Source organism: Watersipora subatra, chromosome 1 (genome assembly GCF_963576615.1).
Source record: "Watersipora subatra chromosome 1, tzWatSuba1.1, whole genome shotgun sequence".
Lineage (NCBI taxonomy): Eukaryota > Metazoa > Bryozoa > Gymnolaemata > Cheilostomatida > Watersiporidae > Watersipora > Watersipora subatra.
In genome coordinates this window covers 75,121,736-75,142,451 of record NC_088708.1, presented here as the reverse complement: position 1 = coordinate 75,142,451, position 20,716 = coordinate 75,121,736, and the positions used below count along the sequence as shown (strand labels likewise).

The window sequence follows — 20,716 nt, the reverse complement described above, 5'->3', positions numbered from 1 at the left end:
GACATAGCACCAAATTAAATTAAGAAAGGATCGGTTGAATATTAGAGCCAGAAGCCATGCTAATAAGATTTTGGAGGAAAAATGATTAAACTCTATTTTATTCGTCAATTGAATGGACTGACAGTTGCTTTTAGACAGTCATCTGTGTCTGCTGCATTGACAAGTGTAAATAGCGAGCACTTGGTCAGAGCGATTCAGACTATTGGACACACACCTTTTGTATATGTTAATCAATCTCACCATTACACATACATCAACTATATAAGATAATCCACTGTAGTTATTATAAAAAATACCCCGCGAAGTCACTTTTACCATTTTATCTGGACCCTCCAGGCTAACATTGTGATCATCTCCATATAGGATATATCTATACATTAACCAAAATACAAGCTTCAATTCCAAACTTGGATTATTCAGATTTCCTTGATTCCTGTCTGCTACTAACACGACTGAAGTGTTTAAGTGTGACAACCTATTAATATAATCTTTAACTGTCATCTAAATTGCAGCAATATATTTACCAGGTCGGCTTTGATGCTGGAAATGGAAAACATTTCTATGCTACACCATCTTCTCAAACACCAAGGATAGTGAACAGCAACAGCAACTTCAGACAGCAACATGGGAATTCCCGGTAGAATGATTTTTTTGCTTGGAACTGCTAAAAGTTTAACAAATACTACTGGTGGAAATGGTGTTATACTTCCAGGTAACTTTTCAATTTGTTAAGGGAACAGAAAACATTTGCCGATCGTTTAACACTGGTGGTCACTGTAAGAGTTGTAAGTGGTCAGCAGTGCATTTTCAGCAAGCTTTAGTCTTGACCTGCACATATTTTATTTATAGCAATGCTTAGCAATGGTATTAAATGTGTGACCTAGTTCTATTGAGATGACAATTGCCACTGCGGAGCTAAAAAAAGATGACAATGAAGAAATTTATTTATATATTAAAATCAAAAGTTTCTAGCTTTGTAAAGGTTAGTACTCAAACAAAAAGTAATGAAGGTTATTATGTTTGTTCAACAGATATGGCCACTGCTCACCAGACTTCAAGAGTGTTTGCGCAAACAAAAGCAAAGCCCTCATCAACTACTAGAAGAGGATCATTAATACACTCAACAAATAGTAAGGCATCAACAAACAGCAGGAGTTGGAAAACTTCAGCGAGGAAACAACCAAGCAGTCAACAAACAAATTACAAAAAACTAAGAATGACTTTCAGTACTTCAGTGACAACAACAAAAAGAAACCTCAGCTCACCGTCTGGAATGTATCCTCACCTGTTCAGCACCACGCCATACCATAGTGCATCCCTTACCCAACAGACAGCGTCAGCAAGTAAATAATATTGCACTCATGGACAAAACATATCTCCATAAATTTTAATTGCAAAAGACAATAAAATTTGAATTTAAATGCTTTCCTGTTTGCAAACGACCATTAATGCTATTGAGCGTATGAACAATTGTATTTTAATATAATGATTAGATAAATGTACAAGATCAAAGTGCAGCTTCACAAGATACTCTGATATGTTTATTCCACAGATGTGATGATATCGGCTGGCTTTACTCCAGCAACCACAACAACAACAAGTTTAAGACGGAAAACTTCAGCGAGGAAACAACCAAGCAGCCAACCAACAAATTACAAAAAACTAAGAATGACTTTCAGTACTTCAGTAACAACAACAAAAAGAAACCTCAGCTCACCGTCTGGAATGTATTCTCACCTGTTCAGCACCACACCATACCGTCGTGCATCCCTTACCCAACAGACAGCGTCAGCAAGTAAATAATATTGGACTGGTAGACAAAACATATCTCCATAAATTTTAATTGCAAGACAACGAAATTTGAATTTAAGCGCTTTCCTGTCTGTACACGATTTTTAATGTTATTGAGTGTATGAACAATTGTATTTTAATATAATGATTAGACAAATGTACAAGATGAAAAAGTGCAGCTTCACCATATACTCTGATACGTTTATTCCACAGATGTGATGCTATCGACTGGCTTTTCTCCCGCAACCACAGCAGTAACAAGTAGTTGAAAATCATATCACGGCGATTCTTCATCACAAAAAACAGAAAGTCCAATCCGGGAGAATAACACAACTACCATTGTTGTATCTTGTATTGTACCCGTAGTTGTACTGCTTCTCGCTCTTCTGATCATCGCACTTATAGTGAGACGGAAAAAGGAGAGGCAGCAAATATCTAGCCGAGAGTTAACGCAAATGCAGTAGTCAACCTTCTAATAATAGAAAATAACAGCTTTTCATGTTCAACTATATACATAATCAGTGTATTAGTTAATCATAGAATCAAGACTATAAAAAACTACACTGAATTGGTAACTTGCATTGATTTTTGTTGACTTTTTCCAATTATTTTGAAGTCATATGAAGTGATTTGGTGTTAAACGCCCAACATTCTTCTAAAGTTGACACAATATTGTGATTCTTCCAGATGTGTTCAAATATAGCTAATTTACTGAGAGAAAACCCTCATATCATTGGCCGGTTACGAAGAGTTGGTCAACAGCAGTATGTTACTAATAGTATGTTAGTAAATGTCTGTTACCAGTGATTTTGTGACCAGTGGTCTGTTATTAGTGGTCTACTGCTAGTAATAATCTATTACTAGCTGTCTGATGCCAGTAGTCTGGTACCAAGATGTCTAACAGGTCTTTAAATTTTTTTTGATATACAACAACAATGGCTTCAAATTATTGCTATTCTTATAATGCTGTAGAGCTCACACACTTGGTATCATCTCAAATATGTATGAAGTGGTATAATGGCTCCCTTTCCTTTAGTGATCTGTTATTAGTGGTCTATTGATAGTAGTAGTCTACTACTAGTAGTAGTCTATTAACAGTAGTAGTCTATTACTAGTAGTAGTCCATTACTAGTATTAGTCTATTACTAGTAGTAGTCAATCACTAGTAGTAGTTTATTACTAGTAGTAGTTTATTACTAGTAGTAGTCTATTAGTAGTAGTAGTAGTCTATTACTGGTAGTAGTCAATCACTAGTAGTAGTCTATTATTAGTAGTAGTCTATTACTGGTAGTAGTCTATTAATAGTAGTAGTCTATTACTAGTAGTAGTCTATTACTAGTAGTAGTCAATCACTAGTAGTAGTCTATTATTAGTAGTAGTCTATTACTAGTAGTAGTTTACTACTAGTAGTAGTCTATTACTAGTAGTCTATTATTAGTAGTAGTTTATTACTAGTAGTAGTCTATTACTAGTAGTAGTCTATTACTAGTAGTAGTCCATTACTAGTAGTAGTCTATTTATATGTGTTGACTTATAATTACGTATACATGTATAGATATTTACATGCATTATATCACTAGCTAACAGTATTGGTAGGAGGTGAATTATGAACATGTATTATATCACTTACTAACAGTGTTTGCAGAAGGTGAATTATGAACATGTATTGTATTGCAGTCTGTGAATGTATACTGACTGGGTTGAACTGTTCAATTGGAGGCCAGGTATACAGCTATGTACAATATGATTTGTAGCAACAAAACAGATGAATGAATATAGCGTATTAAGAACTTTAACCATCCCGTTTCCGTGGAGGAATTCTCGCCTTTTTGATCTTAAATGTTTTACAAATAGTTCTCCATTGATCCATCGTGATGTTATTGACGACCTGCCGTCTCGGTAATGATTGTAGCTCACGCTCACGGCCCTCAAATGTGCCATCAAGGCCATATATGGTTGGCTTGATTGCCGGAAGTCCATCCTCATCAAGACTGATTTCTGCTAGGCCATCCTACAGAACCAAGCAATAGCAAAACTCGAGAGAGAGACATTTGTACACAATGCTAGAACACCAACCAGAGCAAAGCAATAGGAAAGGTCTGCCCACGCACACCGACAAGGCGAGTCATTTGCATCGCCAACCCATTGGTGTCGCATCAGCAATGCGTTGTCGATCCGTCATTTTGAAATGTCAATTGTGATGATCTTTGGTTCACGAAAATAGCTAGGTTCACGAAAAGAACTACAGTGAAACTCGGATAACTCGCCCTTGGATAACTCGAAAACACGGTTAACTCAACGTATTTGTTTGGTCCGTTCCCACGCAATGATAAATGGCTTTAGATAACTCGACCGAAACTCCGTTAACTCGAACAGTTTTTTGCCAAACGGCTACCGAGACGGTTGTTACTATCGCTTTAGAATATCACTTTATTCCAAGCCATAGAGATAAACATCGACTTTTAGTAGTTCCTAGGCCTCGTTATTACCAACACCGGCAAGATATTTTCATTAACGACTTTTCTAAAGGTTTGCAAAAATCAAATTTTACCAAACATTTGCTTAGCGATAACCCTCTGAAAGCAAGAAAAGCGAGGTAAAATTCGGATAAATTTAAAGTAAAATCGGCAAAATTGATAATGAGTTTTTAATAGTAAAGCAGTTTTGTAATAACTGACTTACTGCAAAATTGATCTTGGTTAAAATGCTTGGTAGAAAAACACGTATGTATTTTTTCTGAGCGTTTAAACCGCGATCAAGTTTTGCCAATTTTAATCTGAGAACGTCCTGGCAGTCACATCACCTAAAGCAACAAACAAATCCCAAGTGATAGAAAAATACCTATACTTTCTGATTAAAAATATTTAAAAGTTCACACGAGAGACCCTTTAACTTGCAACAAGCAATCTATGCTTTTGATTTATATATAGTTTGTATATGTACATGTATCTACTGATAAATACGTGCACTTATGACTGTCCTGATAACTTGAACGCTTTAATAACTCGAACACTTTTGCTCGGTCTCTTGATGTTTGAGTTATCCGAGTGTCACTGTATTTCTAGTTCTCGATTGCATTGTATTTACCTCCCACGCAAGCTAGCTTCAGCTATGGTTCGCAATTGGTCTACTATAACAAAAGGACTTCACACAAACAGCTACTTATACATGGACAAGATATTCTGATTTGTAATACACATGTGTGAAAGCCACTAATATAAATTGGAACTGTTCGTGAAGTATTTCAGATTATTCTTTTACCAATTAATTTCCTTTTTTTATAGTCTAACGTATAGCCAAAGTATTTTTGTGATTGGCTGTTTTCATTGTTAGTGTGAAGCATTTTCTTGAGCAAAATATCTGCAGACCAGACTACACGAGAGGTGAAATGAAACGCATTTTGTCTTCTCCTGACTGTTGCATGACTGGTAAAAGCTGATCAGTATGATTGATTTTTCAGGACGAACAATGTAGAAGGTCCAGACCAATAAACATGTACTGTGATAATATGGAGAGGTCTTAAAAACTGACACATAAGGAACTTTTTATCTGTGTGAAAAACGACTTACTAATATGAGAAATGAGACCAGTATAAAAAATAAGGTTTTCCCCTCTGAAAAATGACTCACCCGTATAAGGAAAGACACATGAAACATGTTCTCAACCGTAATGCCAAAGGAGTTGGGGTCTGTAACGAACTCATAGTAGTCGATGGGTACCTCTAAAAAGACAAAAACTGCTCTCAATATCGACACAACAGTTTCTCATCACTTACACAGCACCTACACAACAGTTTCTCATTACTTATACAGCATCTACACAACAGTTTCTCATCACTTACGCAGCATCTACACAACAGTTTCTCCTTACTTACACAGCATCAACACAACAGTTTCTCATCACTTACACAGCATCTACACATCAGTTTCTCACCACTTACACAGCATCTACCATCAGTTTCTCATCACTTACACAGCATCTACACATCAGTTTCTCATCACTTACACAGCATCTACATATCAATTTCTCATCACTTACACAGCATCTACACATCAGTTTATCATCACTTACAAAGCATCTACACAACAGTTTCTCATCACTTACACAGCATCTACGCAACAGTTTCTCATCACTTACACAGCATCTACACAACAGTTTCTCATCACTTACACAGCATCTACACATCAGTTTCTCATCACTTACACAGCATCTACATATCAGTTTATCATCACTTACAAAGCATCTACACAACAGTTTCTCATCACTTACACAGCATTTACACAACAGTTTCTCATCACTTACACAGCATCTACACAACAGTTTCTCATCACTTACACAGCATCTACACAACAGTTTCTCATCACTTACACAGCATCTACACAACAGTTTCTCATCACTTACACAGCATCTACACATCAGTTTCTCATCACTTACACAGAATCTACACATCAGTTTCTCATCACTTACACAGCATCTACACAACAGTTTCTCATCACTTACACAGCATCTACACTTCGGTTGCTCAACACTGACATAAATGGAAGGCCCGAAACACCAGCTCCATCTCAACAATACAGTAGATTCATTAAAACAGGCAAATGATATCTGCAATCAACTTCGATTGTTATCAATAGCTGTTAATGGAAGCATGGAAGCTATTCAAAAGACCGAAGCAAACTTACTCCCATTATGGTTGTATAGTTTTCTTAACTGAGGAAGAACTCTTTTGCTAACATCATGCGCTGTTGTCTCAAGTGACTCATCATCATTCACGATCTGCACAGCAAAAAAACACTAACAAATCAGCATGTAAGGCGGTGATGGTAATAGATGTGGTGAAATACTATAAGATATAACATTGCATGAATATAACATTGACCATATTGTTGCTTCATTAAACACCTATAGGAGGCCTTCAATTGAGTAGTTTATTAGCAAGGCCTACACCCAATTGTTAAGGGTTAAACATGGATAAATCCATAATCTAGTATCTGATTAGTCATGTTATAACTGAGTAGCTGCTAAAATAGAGTTAACTAAACTTGAACTAAGGGATTGAATAAAGTCACATATGAAACTTCATCACATTGCAATAAACAAAGACAAAAACAGTCTACATTTATAAACGTCTTTTGGAATTATTTACTGTGACCGAAATTTTTTTGAAGTTGTGTCTATAAGAACTAACATGACTGAACACCTCACAAGTTGTGACTACAAAACCTAACATGTCTTAAAATCTCACAAGAAAAAATTACCTTTTTAACAGTTGTTGATTTTTCATTGCTCCTATCATCCTTGGTTTTCATTCTCTTGACTCTCTCTTTCTTCTGCTCAGGTTCGTTGGAGAATGCACCCAGTCTACATGGATATATTGAATTGTGGAAAGCACAGCAAATGAGTCTCAGAAGGCAGTAAGTAGCGATAAGACAAAGCAATGCCATCTGGTAGTGGGACTAAACAGGAACAGTGATTGCAGTTCAAATGTGGCCATAGATAGTCAGTGGTCTGTGAATACCAGTAGGCAGAGTTCCAGCGATCACTTTATAACTTACTAAAGCATGTGTAATCATAACAAACTTTTTAAATAATTAAAAATCTAAGAGGAAAGTATTGCTTTTTCAGCTCATTTCAAAGGTGTCTGTTGAATATACAGTAGTTACCGGTAAATATTGTTCATACTGTAGATATTGCAGTAAGAGTATTTTTATGTTAAAATCACACTACGTACTACTGTCATAATAGCCCAGGCTTGACCTACAAAATCACACTACGTGCTACTGTCACAATAGCCCAGGCATGACCTACAAAATCACACTACATACTACTGTCATAATAGCCAAGGCATGACCTACAAAATCACACTACGTACTACTGTCAAAATAGCTCAGACATGACCTACAAAATCACACTACATACTACTGTCATAATAACCCAGGCTTGACTTATAAAATCACCCTACATACTATTGTCACAATAACCCAGGCATGACCTATAAAAACACACTACATACCACTGTTATAATTGCCCAAGCATGACTTATAAAATTACACTACGTACTACTGTCATAATAGCCCAGGCATGACCCATAAAATCACACTACATACTACTGTCATAATAGCCCAGGCATGACCCATAAAATCACACTACATACTACTGTCACAATAGCCCAAACATGATCTGTAGCTATATGAGAGCTTATTTGTGATACGAGCGTCCTCAGATTATCATGCTTATATAGATTATTCCATATGGTCCTGCACCTCCCAAAGCATGATGACTGTGAGGTCACAGCATTAGTTTTGACTGGTACTTGACTATAACAGTGTTACACCTCACTTGATACTTCACTGAAGGTTTTTAACTTTACTTAAAATAGACCAAAACTTTCTATGAAAAATATTGAAGAAAAAATGTCATACACACAGTCATATAGATGATAGTACTAAAGGATAGATATATATAAGTATGATAAGATTCGATATCATAGACAATTGTTTGATATTGGTAACCTAGATACACTATCACTTGCAGAAATACCTAAGGAATATGATAATGTTTCACTGTATAATTTGCACGTCTAATTCACCGTTACAATTGAATTGTTGCAAGTTACACAGAGATGTAATGCAGGGTACATAGATGTAATTCAAGAGAGCATATCTTCAGGCTGTGACTTACAGGAAATTAGAGGAAGGTGGCTTCTTAAAGAATGGCTGTGCAGCATGGCCGAGGGCAGCCCAATGTTCCGCCCGCATTCCACCCTCTTTTCCTTGCAGAGTGTATGCTGCCTGTGTGAGTTAACGAAATACTGAAGTCATTTCAAGTTTCCCGGCGTGGTCAACACTCACTTCCCAATGTTTATGAATGTTTGGAGTTAAAATGATCCTAATCTATATAAATCGCAAAGCTTGTCTGTCATCTGTCTGTCGTTCGTCTGTCCAGCTATAGCAATTAAAATCTAGGTATAAAAATGCGCTTCATCCTAGATTATAACTCATGAAGATTGCAACGGTAAGTTTGTAAACACGCGCACCAAACCACAAGTCTAAACGCTGTTACTGTATACTGTATATCCTTTTCTTGATTGCACATGCTGAAATATTAATTAATACAGTGCACCCTCGAGTTACAATGCCCTGTTATAAGATTTTTTCGCCTTACTTTATGGAACACGATGCTTTTACGTCCTCGCCATATGAGGATGAAATTTTTTTGACTTTATTTCTTGCCATACGGTATCAACAAAAAAAATTTCAAAATTAAAACTTGGTAGTCGGCGTACTGATTATGACGAAACAACAAAAATACTGATATGCTATTCGCCAAAATTCCTCCCACAATGCCTGAAAGAGATACGATGCTCGTTATCTCAGCTCATCATTATCCGTTAGAAGTTATAGTAAAAACAAAACCAAAAAACAGATATGTGATAGCCTATGACAAAGTTTATGTTTAGTTTAGTAAAATACATACTTAAAGCTTAGCTTTACTTAAAGCTAAGCTAATTACTTAAAGCTTAGCTTTAAGTATGTGTTTTAATAAGCTAAACTCATTTAAGGTAAATTCAACGTTTATGTCTGTCTCGAAAGTAAGAGCTCTCTACAGTACGTACTGCAGTTAGTACATTGTAATGCAACTTTTTCTTGCAGATCATAACCACTAAATACACTAAGTTACTGTAGCGAAATATAGTTACTAAAATAAGCATATTGTTTTGCTACTAATTTTTAATATTTACTATACGCATATAAAATTTTGATGATTTTACCAGGTAGTGTTTGCATTAGATAATTACTATGGGTTTCTATACCAGATAATTACTGTGGTTTCTATACCACTTTATACGACATTTTCGGCTTACGATGCCAACACTGAAATGAATTAAAATCATATTTGTGCATATCAAATAATTTATTGTAATCGTAGCAAAACAGACTATACTCAACCATTACTTGCTAATTATTTAAAGTTTACATTTAAACACCTTAACAGTTGTTTTAGTTTTTTCTCTTAATTTATTTCAACTGCAAAACACCTTTTTCATTATATAAAATTTAAAAGTTACAGTTGTTTGAAAAAGTTTGAAAACCTTTACAATTGTTTTGTTTTTTCTTAATTTATTTGAACTGCACAAAACACTTTTCTCAGAAGATGAAGTTTGAAAGTTAGAATGATAACTGCTGCGATATGTTAAATAAAAATAAATTTTCTGCGCAAAAACATTTTCCATTACACAGGCATTCAGTAGTAGCATATATAGAATCAACCCAAATTATGAAGTTCTAAGGCTGTAAGTGGTTTGGTTCAATAATACGCTCCTACAATACTTATGAAAGTATATTTGTTTTTGGTCCTACACTTGATGTACTGGTACAAATTTAGTCAAATTAGAACATTTCATTTCACCCCTAAAAAAATTCAAACTAGCAGGCACAATGCTGCGCACAAGTCTGCTGCGTTCATTATTAATATGAAAAGGAATGACAGTATTTAGGTGTTCATCGTACCACCAGTGAAAGTCTGATAGCGTCAAATAGTGGGTAAAACACTAATGATGCCTATAGTGCATACGATACTGCAAGACCAACGGTTACCCTTGATAGGTCACTCATAACATTAAGCTATGGCTGTCATTCTTACACTTTCTTTAAATAAATTCTGTTCAACGCATGGCAGCCTGCTTCTAGTATGACTGTAAAACAATTTGTAAAACTAAACTGTAAAACTATAGAACGAGTACTAAACCCAACTGACCATTACATAAATTATTATTTATGATATTCAAATTTGAGAAAGTAATGATACATTAACTGGTAAGGAATCTAAACACCTGAAGCTATGGGAATAAAGGTCTTAACATAACCTTGATTTAGCCTCTACTTCAGAAATAATGCCTAGATTGAGTCAATCACTTATTTGTAAGAAAGTACAGACTTGTCTACGGTGTATAATCAAGTCAACCATGTACATGTATTTGTAACCAAGTACAAACTTGTCTACAGTGTATAATCAAGTCAACCATGTACATGTATTTGTAACCAAGTACAAACTTGTCTACAGTGTATAATCAAGTCAACCATGTACATGTATTTGTAACCAAGTACAAACTTGTCTACGGTGTATAATCAAGTCAACCATGTACATGTATTTGTAACAAAGTACAGACTTGTCTACGGTGTATAATCAAGTCAACCATGTACATGTATTTGTAACAAAGTACAGACTTGTCTACGGTGTATAATCAAGTCAACCATGTACATTTATTTGTAACAAAGTACAGACTTGTCTACGGTGTATAATCAAGTCAACCATGTACATGTATTTGTAACAAAGTACAGACTTGTCTACAGTGTATAATCAAGTCAACCATGTACATGTATTTGTAACCAAGTACAAACTTGTCTACGGTGTATGCTCAAGTCAACCATGTACATGTATTTGTAACTAAGTACAAACTTGTCTACGGTGTATAATCAAGTCAACCATGTACATGTATTTGTAACAAAGTGCAAACTTGTCTACAGTGTATAATCAAGTCACTCACGTATTTGTAACCAAGTACAAACTTGTCTACGGTGTATAATCAAGTCACTCACGTATTTGTAACCAAGTACAAACTTGTCTACAGAGTATAGTCTCATACCACTTTTTCGACAAACTCCACAGGCCGAAACTGAGTTGACTCGGTTTTGAGCTCCTGCACCTTTTTGCGACCAAGGTAAGCAATGTTCACCATAAATCTAGAGTCTTCTGCTCCCTCAACTGCAGTTTTTACTAAAAGCAAATGTTTTCTTATGGCAAAGATTGCAAACTCACTGAGAAATATAATATAATAGTGTGGTATCACAGCAAAACCACAAGCTTGTTCTAATCATGACCATTTCAGTACAGATGGTACAGAAATAAGCCATTGTCGAGATTTTTCTACCATAACAAGTTTTATAACTTTATATAAGCACATTACTTTATAACTTTATATATATGCATGTATATATAAACATATATATATAAACATATAAATATTTATCTACCTTGTATATATTTATTATATATATATATAATAACAAATGAATATATATCAATATATATAATATTTACAGTATATATGTATATCAAGATATATATTTATATATATCAAAATATAATATTTATTTATACATTGATATATATTGCATAATTTAAATATTTACATATTGATATATATGTTTTATAAATTTGGGAAAGCTTTGGAGATCACCATTTACAGATTTTCTCTTTGATGTGATTGGTTCAAGTTGCAAGTTAAAGTGACTAGGATGATATAGTAGTTAAAGTGACTAGGATGATATGGTAGTTAAAGTGACTAGGATGATATGGTAGTTAAAGTGACTAGGATGATATGGAAGTTAAAGTGACTAGGATGATATGGTAGTTAAAGTGGCTAGGATGATATGGTAGTTAAAGTGACTAGGATGATATGGTAGTTAAAGTGACTAGGATGATATGGTAGTTAAAGTGACTAGGATGATATGGTAGTTAAAGTGACTAGGATGATATGGAAGTTAAAGTGACTAGGATGATATGGAAGTTAAAGTGACTAGGATGATATGGAAGTTAAAGTGACTAGGATGATATGGTAGTTAAAGTGACTAGGATGATATGAAAGGTAAAGTGACTAGGATGATATGGAAGGTAAAGTGACTAGGATGATATGGCAGTTAAAGTGACTAAGATGATATGGAAGTTAAAGTGACTAGGATGATATGGTAGTTAAAGTGACTAGGATGATATGGTAGTTAAAGTGACTAGGATGATATGAAAGGTAAAGTGACTAGGATGATATGGAAGTTAAAGTGACTAGGATGATATGGTAGTTAAAGTGACTAGGATGATATGGAAGTTAAAGTGACTAGGATGATATAGTAGTTAAAGTGACTAGGATGATATGGTAGTTAAAGTGACTAGGATGATATGGTAGTTAAAGTGACTAGGATGATATGGTAGTTAAAGTGACTAGGATGATATAGTAGTTAAAGTGACTAGGATGATATGGTAGTTAAAGTGACTATGATATAGAAGTTAAAGTGACTAGGATGATATGGTAGTTAAAGTGACTAGGATGATATGGAAGTTAAAGTGACTAGGATGATATGGTAGTTAAAGTGACTAGGATGATATGGTAGTTAAAGTGACTAGAATGATATAGTAGTTAAAGTGACTAGGATGATATGGTAGTTAAAGTGACTAGGATGATATGGTAGTTAAAGTGACTAGGATGATATGGTAGTTAAAGTGACTAGGATGATATGGTAGTTAAAGTGACTAGGATGATATGAAAGGTAAAGTGACTAGGATGATATGGAAGGTAAAGTGACTAGGATGATATGGCAGTTAAAGTGACTAAGATGATATGGAAGTTAAAGTGACTAGGATGATATGGTAGTTAAAGTGACTAGGATGATATGGTAGTTAAAGTGACTAGGATGATATGGTAGTTAAAGTGACTAGGATGATATAGAAGTTAAAGTGACTAGGATGATACAGTAGTTAAAGTGACTAGGATGATATGGTAGTTAAAGTGACTAGGATGATATGGTAGTTAAAGTGACTAGGATGATATAGAAGTTAAAGTGACTAGGATGATATGGTAGTTAAAGTGACTAGGATGATATGAAAGGTAAAGTGACTAGGATGATATGGAAGGTAAAGTGACTAGGATGATATGGCAGTTAAAGTGACTAAGATGATATGGAAGTTAAAGTGACTAGGATGATATGGTAGTTAAAGTGACTAGGATGATATGGTAGTTAAAGTGACTAGGATGATATGGTAGTTAAAGTGACTAGGATGATATGGTAGTTAAAGTGACTAGGATGATATGAAAGGTAAAGTGACTAGGATGATATGGAAGGTAAAGTGACTAGGATGATATGGCAGTTAAAGTGACTAAGATGATATGGAAGTTAAAGTGACTAGGATGATATGGTAGTTAAAGTGACTAGGATGATATGGTAGTTAAAGTGACTAGGATGATATGGTAGTTAAAGTGACTAGGATGATATGGTAGTTAAAGTGACTAGGATGATATGGTAGTTAAAGTGACTAGGATGATATGGAAGTTAAAGTGACTAGGATGATATGGTAGTTAAAGTGACTAGGATGATATGGTAGTTAAAGTGACTAGGATGATATGGTAGTTAAAGTGACTAGGATGATATGGTAGTTAAAGTGACTAGGATGATATGGTAGTTAAAGTGACTAGGATGATATGGAAGTTAAAGTGACTAGGATGATATGGTAGTTAAAGTGACTAGGATGATATGGTAGTTAAAGTGACTAGGATGATATGGTAGTTAAAGTGACTAGGATGATATAGAAGTTAAAGTGACTAGGATGATACAGTAGTTAAAGTGACTAGGATGATATGGTAGTTAAAGTGACTAGGATGATATGGTAGTTAAAGTGACTAGGATGATATGGTAGTTAAAGTGACTAGGATGATATGGAAGTTAAAGTGACTAGGATGATATGGAAGTTAAAGTGACTAGGATGATATGGAAGTTAAAGTGACTAGGATGATATGGTAGTTAAAGTGACTAGGATGATATGGTAGTTAAAGTGACCAGGATGATATGGTAGTTAAAGTGACTAGGATGATATGGAAGTTAAAGTGACTAGGATGATATGGTAGTTAAAGTGACTAGGATGATATGGAAGTTAAAGTGACTAGGATGATATGGTAGTTAAAGTGACTAGGATGATATGGTAGTTAAAGTGACTAGGATGATATGGAAGTTAAAGTGACTAGGATGATATGGTAGTTAAAGTGACTAGGATGATATTGTAGTTTAAGTGACTAGGATGATATGGTAGTTAAAGTGACTAGGATGATATGGTAGTTAAAGTGACTAGGATGATATGGAAGTTAAAGTGACTAGGATGATATGGTAGTTAAAGTGACTAGGATGATATAGAAGTTAAAGTGACTAGGATGATACAGTAGTTAAAGTGACTAGGATGATATGAAAGGTAAAGTGACTAGGATGATATGGAAGGTAAAGTGACTAGGATGATATGGAAGTTAAAGTGACTAGGATGATATGGTAGTTAAAGAGGCTAGGATGATATGGTAGTTAAAGTGACTAGGATGATATGGTAGTTAAAGTGACTAGGATGATATGGTAGTTAAAGTGACTAGGATGATATGGAAGTTAAAGTGACTAGGATGATATGGTAGTTAAAGTGGCTAGGATGATATGGTAGTTAAAGTGACTAGGATGATATGGTAGTTAAAGTGACTAGGATGATATGGTAGTTAAAGTGACTAGGATGATATGGTAGTTAAAGTGACTATGATATAGAAGTTAAAGTGACTAGGATGATATGAAAGGTAAAGTGACTAGGATGATATGGCAGTTAAAGTGACTAGGATGATATGGCAGTTAAAGTGACTAGGATGATATGGTAGTTAAAGTGGCTAGGATGATATGGTAGTTAAAGTGACTAGGATGATATGGAAGTTAAAGTGACTAGGATGATATGGTAGTTAAAGTGACTAGGATGATATGGAAGTTAAAGTGACTAGGATGATATGGTAGTTAAAGTGACTAGGATGATATGGAAGTTAAAGTGACTAGGATGATATGGTAGTTAAAGTGACTAGGATGATATGGAAGTTAAAGTGACTAGGATGATATGGTAGTTAAAGTGGCTAGGATGATATGGTAGTTAAAGTGACCAGGATGATATGGTAGTTAAAGTGACTAGGATGATATGGTAGTTAAAGTGACTAGGATGATATGGAAGTTAAAGTGACTAGGATGATATGGCAGTTAAAGTGACTAGGATGATATGGTAGTTAAAGTGACTAGGATGATATGGTAGTTAAAGTGACTAGGATGATATGGAAGTTAAAGTGACTAGGATGATATGGTAGTTAAAGTGACTAGGATGATATGGAAGTTAAAGTGACTAGGATGATATGGTAGTTAAAGTGGCTAGGATGATATGGTAGTTAAAGTGACTAGGATGATATGGTAGTTAAAGTGACTAGGATGATATGGTAGTTAAAGTGACTAGGATGATATGGAAGTTAAAGTGACTAGGATGATATGGTAGTTAAAGTGGCTAGGATGATATGGTAGTTAAAGTGACTAGGATGATATAGAAGTAAAAGTGGCTAGGATGATATGGAAGTTAAAGTGACTAGGATGATATGGTAGTTAAAGTGGCTAGGATGATATGGTAGTTAAAGTGACTAGGATGATATAGAAGTAAAAGTGGCTAGGATGATATGGAAGTTAAAGTGACTAGGATGATATGGTAGTTAAAGTGACTAGGATGATATGGTAGTTAAAGTGACTAGGATGATATGGAAGTTAAAGTGACTAGGATGATATGGTAGTTAAAGTGACTAGGATGATATGGTAGTTAAAGTGACTAGGATGATATGGTAGTTAAAGTGACTAGGATGATATGGAAGTTAAAGTGACTAGGATGATATGGTAGTTAAAGTGGCTAGGATGATATGGTAGTTAAAGTGACTAGGATGATATGGTAGTTAAAGTGACTAGGATGATATGGAAGTTAAAGTGACTAGGATGATATGGAAGTTAAAGTGACTAGGATGATATGGTAGTTAAAGTGGCTAGGATGATATGGTAGTTAAAGTGACTAGGATGATATGGAAGTTAAAGTGACTAGGATGATATGGTAGTTAAAGTGACTAGGATGATATGGTAGTTAAAGTGACTAGGATGATATGGTAGTTAAAGTGACTAGGATGATATGGAAGTTAAAGTGACTAGGATGATATGGTAGTTAAAGTGACTAGGATGATATGGAAGTTAAAGTGACTAGGATGATATGGTAGTTAAAGTGACTAGGATGATATGGTAGTTAAAGTGACTAGGATGATATGGTAGTTAAAGTGACTAGGATGATATGGAAGTTAAAGTGACTAGGATGATATGGTAGTTAAAGTGACTAGGATGATATGGTAGTTAAAGTGACTAGGATGATATGGTAGTTAAAGTGACTAGGATGATATGGTAGTTAAAGTGACTAGGATGATATGGAAGTTAAAGTGACTAGGATGATATGGTAGTTAAAGTGACTAGGATGATATGGTAGTTAAAGTGACTAGGATGATATGGTAGTTAAAGTGACTAGGATGATATGGAAGTTAAAGTGACTAGGATGATATGGTAGTTAAAGTGGCTAGGATGATATGGTAGTTAAAGTGACTAGGATGATATGGAAGTTAAAGTGACTAGGATGATATGGTAGTTAAAGTGACTAGGATGATATGGTAGTTAAAGTGACTAGGATGATATGGTAGTTAAAGTGACTAGGATGATATGGAAGTTAAAGTGACTAGGATGATATGGTAGTTAAAGTGACTAGGATGATATGGTAGTTAAAGTGACTAGGATGATATGGTAGTTAAAGTGACTAGGATGATATGGAAGTTAAAGTGACTAGGATGATATGGTAGTTAAAGTGACTAGGATGATATGGTAGTTAAAGTGACTAGGATGATATAGTAGTTAAAGTGACTAGGATGATATGGTAGTTAAAGTGACTAGGATGATATGGTAGTTAAAGTGACTAGGATGATATGGAAGTTAAAGTGACTAGGATGATATGGTAGTTAAAGTGACTAGGATGATATGGAAGTTAAAGTGACTAGGATGATATGGTAGTTAAAGTGACTAGGATGATATGGTAGTTAAAGTGACTAGGATGATATGGTAGTTAAAGTGACTAGGATGATATGGAAGTTAAAGTGACTAGGATGATATGGTAGTTAAAGTGACTAGGATGATATGGTAGTTAAAGTGACTAGGATGATATAGTAGTTAAAGTGACTAGGATGATATGGTAGTTAAAGTGACTAGGATGATATGGAAGTTAAAGTGACTAGGATGATATAGTAGTTAAAGTGACTAGGATGATATGGTAGTTAAAGTGACTAGGATGATATGGTAGTTAAAGTGACTAGGATGATATGGTAGTTAAAGTGACTAGGATGATATGGTAGTTAAAGTGACTAGGATGATATGGTAGTTAAAGTGACTAGGATGATATGGAAGTTAAAGTGACTAGGATGATATGGTAGTTAAAGTGGCTAGGATGATATGGAGGACCCTGCCTGTTTCTTATCCATTACAGATCAAGTTCAAAGTAAACTCAGATTTTTTATTTGAAGGGACATACATGTATATTCATGTATATGATGTCTGTATCAAAGATGTTAACCGTGCTCAAGGGATTTTATCACAATAGTGAAATTGTTATTGCCGCTTAAACTTTCTATTATGAGCATGTCACCCTAGTTTAAACAGCAACATGGGCATCAGTGATCAAAATAGTTCACAAGTGTTCTCACCTAACTCGAACATAAAAGCAGCATATAACTCTCTGTCAAATTTGCTGGTTAAAACTCAGAGTTAATTTCTCAGTCATGTCAACTCTTAAGTTACAATGTAAGGAATAGAAGACTTCAAAACTAATACTCAACTAATAAGTCTGAAACACTCATACATTACAGATACACTTAACCTGTAATAAGGCAGAGCTATAATGGCAGCATATACCTTGCCTGTAATTAGACAGAGCTATAATGGCAGCATATACCTTGCCTTTAATTAGACAGAGCTATAATGGCAGCATATACCTTGCCTGTAATTAGACAGAGCTATAATGGCAGCATATACCTTGCCTGTAATTAGACAGAGCTATAATGGCAGCATATACCTTGCCTTTAATTAGTAAGAGCTATAATGGCAGCATATACCTTGCCTGTAATTAGACAGAGCCATAATGGCAGCATATACCTTGCCTGTAATTAGTAAGAGCTATAATGGCAGCATATACCTTGCCTGTAATTAGACAGAGCTATAATGGCAGCATATACCTTGCCTGTAATTAGACAGAGCTATAATGGCAGCATATACCTTGCCTTTAATTAGTAAGAGCTATAATGGCAGCATATACCTTGCCTGTAATTAGACAGAGCTATAATGGCAGCATATACCTTGCCTGTAATTAGACAGAGCTATAATGGCAGCATATACCTTGCCCAAATAACTCAGAGCCTCGTTTTAGAGCAACCACTAATGAGTCAGAGTCTGGCTTCACCATCTCTTCTTCATTGTCTGTAAAGATCACAGAAGGTTCGATGAGTTCTCTGAACATCATGTGAATGTAATTCTCAATGATACGCGAGTAGTCACAAAGGTCACACAAAAATGCAAGCAGAGCCCTGAATACTAACATAGAGTACTGACATGACTAGATACTAACATATATTATGTTAGTACTAGTCATGATAGACCTGATAGAGTACTAACATATATAGACCATAAATGCAAGAAAGCACTCATTGACGGTTATTCTTTGATCAAATCCATGTCTATGTCCACAGAGCTATTTAAAATAAGTCTGCCACTAGCCTTGCATATCACATAGTCAAATAGCTCCATAGTCATGTTTGACTCCAAACAATTTATTAATATTTATTGACACTTGAGCAGATGCTTACGCTGGCAGTTGTGTTAAGTGTCAACGCTAGGACACAGAAATTTCATTTCAATGCATGTCTTAAATATATGTATGTAAAGTGAAAGTTAAAAAAGCAACAGAAATGTAAGTTTTGGACATGTAGAGTCACACGAATCTACCTGCCATGATTATCTAATTGAAAGATACTGTTATCTTACCGTTTACTTCATCATTAAGCTCCCTGTATGCAGCTTTGAGCTCATGTGACCCTGCCATCACCTCCCTTACAAATAATGTTTACAGGGATGTAACCTACAAGTTAACAGAACTCCAGCTAGTTAAACTTGCTGACTATAAAGCTTAGGATTTGCAGTGAAGGCTAGACGAGTATTTCTAAACTCATCCTACATTTGTACACGGCTCTTAGAACTAACAGAAACAGCATGCCAAAAGACCTAGAGCTAGTAGGCACAGTCACTAGTGTATTTTCACCAAGGAGCAAATATTTTCGTTTCAAAGAATAGTGTAATAGCATATGCAATTAGGGTCACATGAGTAACAGGCCAGTTATCAGCTGTGTATGTGTGCAGCAGTCGTATTAATTACACAAAGTTCACTCCCAGTTCATTTACTGATATACATGAACAGATAAGCTACTCCTAAAGAGAAAGGTTAATTATGTATCTTGAGGTTTGACTGCATTGTGCAGGGCAGCTTCGTTTTATGTATTGTACGGCTAGGATGGGTCTCATGATCTCAACTACAATGATAGGTGAAAGACAGTGGTTGCTGCGACAAAAACTTAGCAGATAGTCACTAGATGCTACGACTAGACTATCTGCTTCAAGACTGCTGGATCACCATATAGTATTGTCAGCCTTGATTTCATCAAAGGTCTTCTCCAGTAGCGATGTATTTTTAAATATACCGAGTAGTCTATTAATCGTGAGCTGAGAGGAAAAGAGCATTAACGTATAATGCTCATAAACTTAGCAATCGGATTGTAAGGGGTATTCTCAAGAATTCAGAACTTTGAGTGTAATATAATACATGTATGTAAAACATAATACATTTTAATAAAATCTAACCTACAATGTAATATATATACGCAGCCCATCTGACTAAGAGTATTGTAATCTTGTACACCTGTAGATTATAATAAATAACAGCGCAAGTAATACGATAGAGGAGACAAATCCAAATGATGGAGGGATGACCATCACACGGGATTGCAAAATAGCTGCGATTCATGAACTAAAGCACACTCAAATTATATGATTCTAGAAACTGTAGATACCTTTACTCTTGATTACTTACTAAGACAGTGTTCACAAAGGTAAATCATAGAACATAAGGTCGTATAAGATTAGTAGCTAATATGACTCAACTAAAATTGAGTTTATCTTGGTTATCGTTGACAAGCTGTTAAAAGGCACCT

At 35.1% G+C, this 20,716-nt stretch overlaps 1 protein-coding gene across 1 annotated transcript; it reads right to left on the bottom strand.

Annotated features, from left to right (window-relative positions):
- Positions 1-3,401: 3,401 nt before the first annotated feature.
- LOC137407911 (EP300-interacting inhibitor of differentiation 3-like) lies at positions 3,402-19,601 on the bottom strand. The gene is made up of 8 exons (XM_068094296.1): positions 19,497-19,601; positions 18,852-18,932; positions 11,438-11,568; positions 8,473-8,582; positions 7,050-7,152; positions 6,474-6,567; positions 5,421-5,512; positions 3,402-3,802 (listed from the first exon to the last, which is right to left on the bottom strand). Exons 1-8 carry the CDS (start codon positions 19,552-19,554, stop codon positions 3,584-3,586), a joined length of 888 nt encoding a protein of 295 aa, XP_067950397.1. The 5' UTR covers positions 19,555-19,601; the 3' UTR covers positions 3,402-3,583.
- Positions 19,602-20,716: the final 1,115 nt, after the last annotated feature.

What these genes read in the sequence shown, in the direction of transcription:
- LOC137407911 (XM_068094296.1), bottom strand. Translation starts at nt 19,554, where the DNA reads ATGGCAGGGTCACATGAGCTCAAAGCTGCATACAGGGAGCTTAATGAT. An exon ending in ACTATACAACCATAATGGGA is followed by an intron (nt 5,513 to 6,473) that starts GTAAGTTTGCTT and finishes TTGTCTTTTTAG; the next exon opens with AGGTACCCATCGACTACTAT. An exon ending in ATGTGTCTTTCCTTATACGG is followed by an intron (nt 3,803 to 5,420) that starts GTGAGTCATTTT and finishes TTGGTTCTGTAG; the next exon opens with GATGGCCTAGCAGAAATCAG.